Source organism: Cyprinodon variegatus, unplaced genomic scaffold (genome assembly GCF_000732505.1).
Source record: "Cyprinodon variegatus isolate N-32 unplaced genomic scaffold, C_variegatus-1.0 Scaffold348, whole genome shotgun sequence".
NCBI classification, from domain to species: domain Eukaryota; kingdom Metazoa; phylum Chordata; class Actinopteri; order Cyprinodontiformes; family Cyprinodontidae; genus Cyprinodon; species Cyprinodon variegatus.
Genome location: NW_015150801.1, coordinates 161,159 through 164,270, shown reverse-complemented (window position 1 = coordinate 164,270; position 3,112 = coordinate 161,159). Strand labels below are relative to the sequence as shown.

The 3,112-nt window shown below is 38.3% G+C and overlaps 1 protein-coding gene across 1 annotated transcript in view; it reads right to left on the bottom strand.

The window, feature by feature from the left end:
- Nucleotides 1-582: 582 nt before the first annotated feature.
- LOC107091700 (meprin A subunit beta-like) overlaps nt 583-3,112 on the bottom strand; it is an 18,152-nt gene continuing 15,622 nt past the window's right edge. The window contains exons 12-13 of the mRNA XM_015385784.1: nt 896-1,106; nt 583-815 (exon numbers count right to left, since the gene is read on the bottom strand). Coding sequence (XP_015241270.1) covers nt 583-815; nt 896-1,106 — 444 coding nt within the window. The remainder of the gene's footprint in view (nt 816-895; nt 1,107-3,112) is intronic.

Below are 3,112 nucleotides of genomic sequence, written 5' to 3'. Positions count from 1 at the left end.
CTTTGCCGATACGCATTTTTTTGCCAATATCGGCGTCCCGATCCGATCCACGTATCGAATCGGGACAAGCCTAGTCACGACTGCTTGCTTGAGTGAGGTTTAACTTTTTCAATTTCACAAACAAGTTTGCATTTATGAGACAGTTTTGTTCACTTCTCAAGCTTAAACTGTCTGATTTACAAGTTTGCACTTTGTGTTTAATGTGACAGCCAAAAATAAATACATGAGTATTCTGAAACACAGTTGAACCACTTTCATTGTCGTAAAAACAGATCGAATCGAAATTAATCGATTTAGAACTGTATGAATCAAAATCGAATCGATTCAGGACTTTGGCTAAAATGCCCAGCCCTAGTGTTAAGTGTTAAGTTCGTTTGCTGTGCATTTATGTATTTGTATCGCATTTGCACCCCTCAATCACCATGAAGAACCACAGGCAGGTCATCAGTAAGACCCAAGACACAATTCTTATGGCTAGTCAATGACGCTACAAGCTTGAAAAAATGGCTTTTTGGTGAAAACAATTACTTCTTTATACTAATAAATGTATTTATTAGGCCTTAAAATGAAGGGTTGAACCTTTTACTGAAACTTAGAGCCTAATGTTCCACTTTCAGACACTTTGACTTTCACCCCACCTTCCAGGCTGAGAAGGAAGAAGGAGTCATCTCCTTTGATGAAGCTCCTGCTCATCAGTCGGCTGTGTGTGATGAAGGTGCTGGTCCCGTAGCCGGGGCCTCGGTAATAAGAGCCGCCGTCTGACGCGGTCACCTTAGAGCCCACCTTCCTGGGGTCGTCCCAGTAGAACTCAGTACCTGGAACCAACAGGAGACTCGCTGTCACTGCAGCTTGATGGTCATAGATCAGGTCTGCCCCCCCCTCAGCGCTCGCATACCGTCGGACGACATCTTGTTGGGGTCAGTGGTCACCATACGGTGCATGTTCATCTGCTGTCTGATGTCAGACTGCTGATCCATCAGGGCCATGGTTGCCTGTTGCCATGGACACGGCCACTTCAGGTTGTGATCATTGGGGCCTGAGGTCAGGTGGAGGTAGGTGGCCATGTAGCCGGGACGGCTGCTCTGACCGTTCAGGTACACGCCCAGCTGGAAAACAACACAGAGGTACGGAGATGAACGGCTTCACAGACGGGGAGAAAAAGTTTTCACATCTCTAAGAACAATTCGTTTTTTTCTAAACTGTATTTGTCGTCATTTCTTCCAGAAAATAAACCAAATGAATGGGCCACCATGTGGTACAAAAGACGTAAAGAAACGCAGCGATCGGCACAAAACGTCTCAAAAATCTAAACTACAAAGCTACTTTTCCACTGATTTAATAAAAAAGCTTTACTGTGTAAACATTTTAAACCACTATTAGACTTTCCATACAATAAAACAACAAACAGATGTTTATGTTTCTTCTTTTGAAATTTTTTTTATTAATTTGGCTGATCTGTAGAGCGGCTAGCGTTTGAAAAAAATGTTTTTTCTGTTTATAGTTTGACTAACATTTAAATCAATTTGGTGTTTAAATAGATATAAAACCACTAATGTAATTATTGGAAATTTTAGGGGAACTGCATCATTTAAGGGGGGGTTCAGCTCCCACAGTGATGATTTTGTCAGTATTACATAAATCCTGCAGTTCTTTGTGCCAAAGGACAATTTTCCAGACTTTTTTTTTTTTTTTTTACTTCCTGTCATCTTAGTTTTCCAGCACAAAGGGAAGCTTTGAAGTCCAAAGGTCAAAGCATCTTTTTGAAACTCTAAAGTCTTAAAAGTGTCTAAAACTGTCCTGCTTTCATTATCTGATTTATGATGTAAAAAACAGACCTGATAGGTGTAACTTTGTTAGAAATGTCTTCATCACCTTGGTTTTCCTTTTCCAACAACTTAATGTTTGATTTTGTTTTTTTCTTTCAACATTAAAAAATCAAAACCAAACAAAGAGCATGTCTACAATGGCCGGGTGTTCTGTCAGATGAGCATACCCCATCAGACCAGCATACCCATAGTTGATACGCATGCGCAAGACGTCAGATCAACATACGCTTCAAAAAACACCAAAAAGTAAGTAACTAAATTAAATTGACCCAGAATACTGCTTCGTATGGAAGCAAATCCTTACCATATTTCAAATGAAAAAGCATTTCCAGAAATGCCGTTTGCATAATCCTGTTTGCCAAATAATAAGTCAAATAATGCAGCCACATTCTTAAAATGAAAAAGCATTTCCAGAAATGCTTTTTCATTTTCAAATTTTACATTTCAAATTGAATTTTGGTATGTATTTGCTGGGGTGCATTTTGAAAAATAAATCTCAAATGTCTTTATCTTTTTCATTTTAATTAAGTAAAAGGATGAGCGGTGTTAAAGAAGAAAATGAAAATGCAAACGGGATTATTGATTACTAATTTCATTTATGAGTCAAACAATGCAGCCACATTCTTAAAATGAAAAAGCATTTCTGGAAATGCTTTTTCATTTGAAATATGGTAACGATTTGCTTCCATAGCTTCGAAGCCCTTACATCATTGTTTACCTCACTATGAACAATGAAGTGTAAGTCAACTTTTCTGATAATAAGCAGGTAAGTGAAACTGCAATAGAATGAGGTGATTTATATTTAACATAGGTAAAAAAAAATCTACTTCTTTATCTTATTCAAGGTGCATAATATCAAATTATTCTATTGTAAGGCCAAAAATGCCCATTCCACTGCAACAGCTAGTGGGTCAATTTAGGGTTAATTCATATATTTTAAGAAATTTTACTTTTATTTATATCCAATTTGCTGTGTTGTACATTAAAAGAAGATTGTAAAAAGATCCGACCAAAATGGTCAAACTAGAAAGTAATTACAGTTGACTGTATTTATTTTTTTGTTCTGTATTTTTTCAGCTGTAGATAACTCCAGCGGCCGGTCTTTAAGCCGGGAATAAACTGTACGATTTTTTTTGCCCTTTTCGGGCCGATTTTCCAGTTGTGCGCAGATTTTTTTGATCGGGCCAAGTTTCAGCCTCATCTTGTAGTATACGGGGGTAATCAGCCTCTCGCGACCACCTCCCGAACAGGAACCGTAAGGTCGGGGGGAAATCAAACATGTTTGA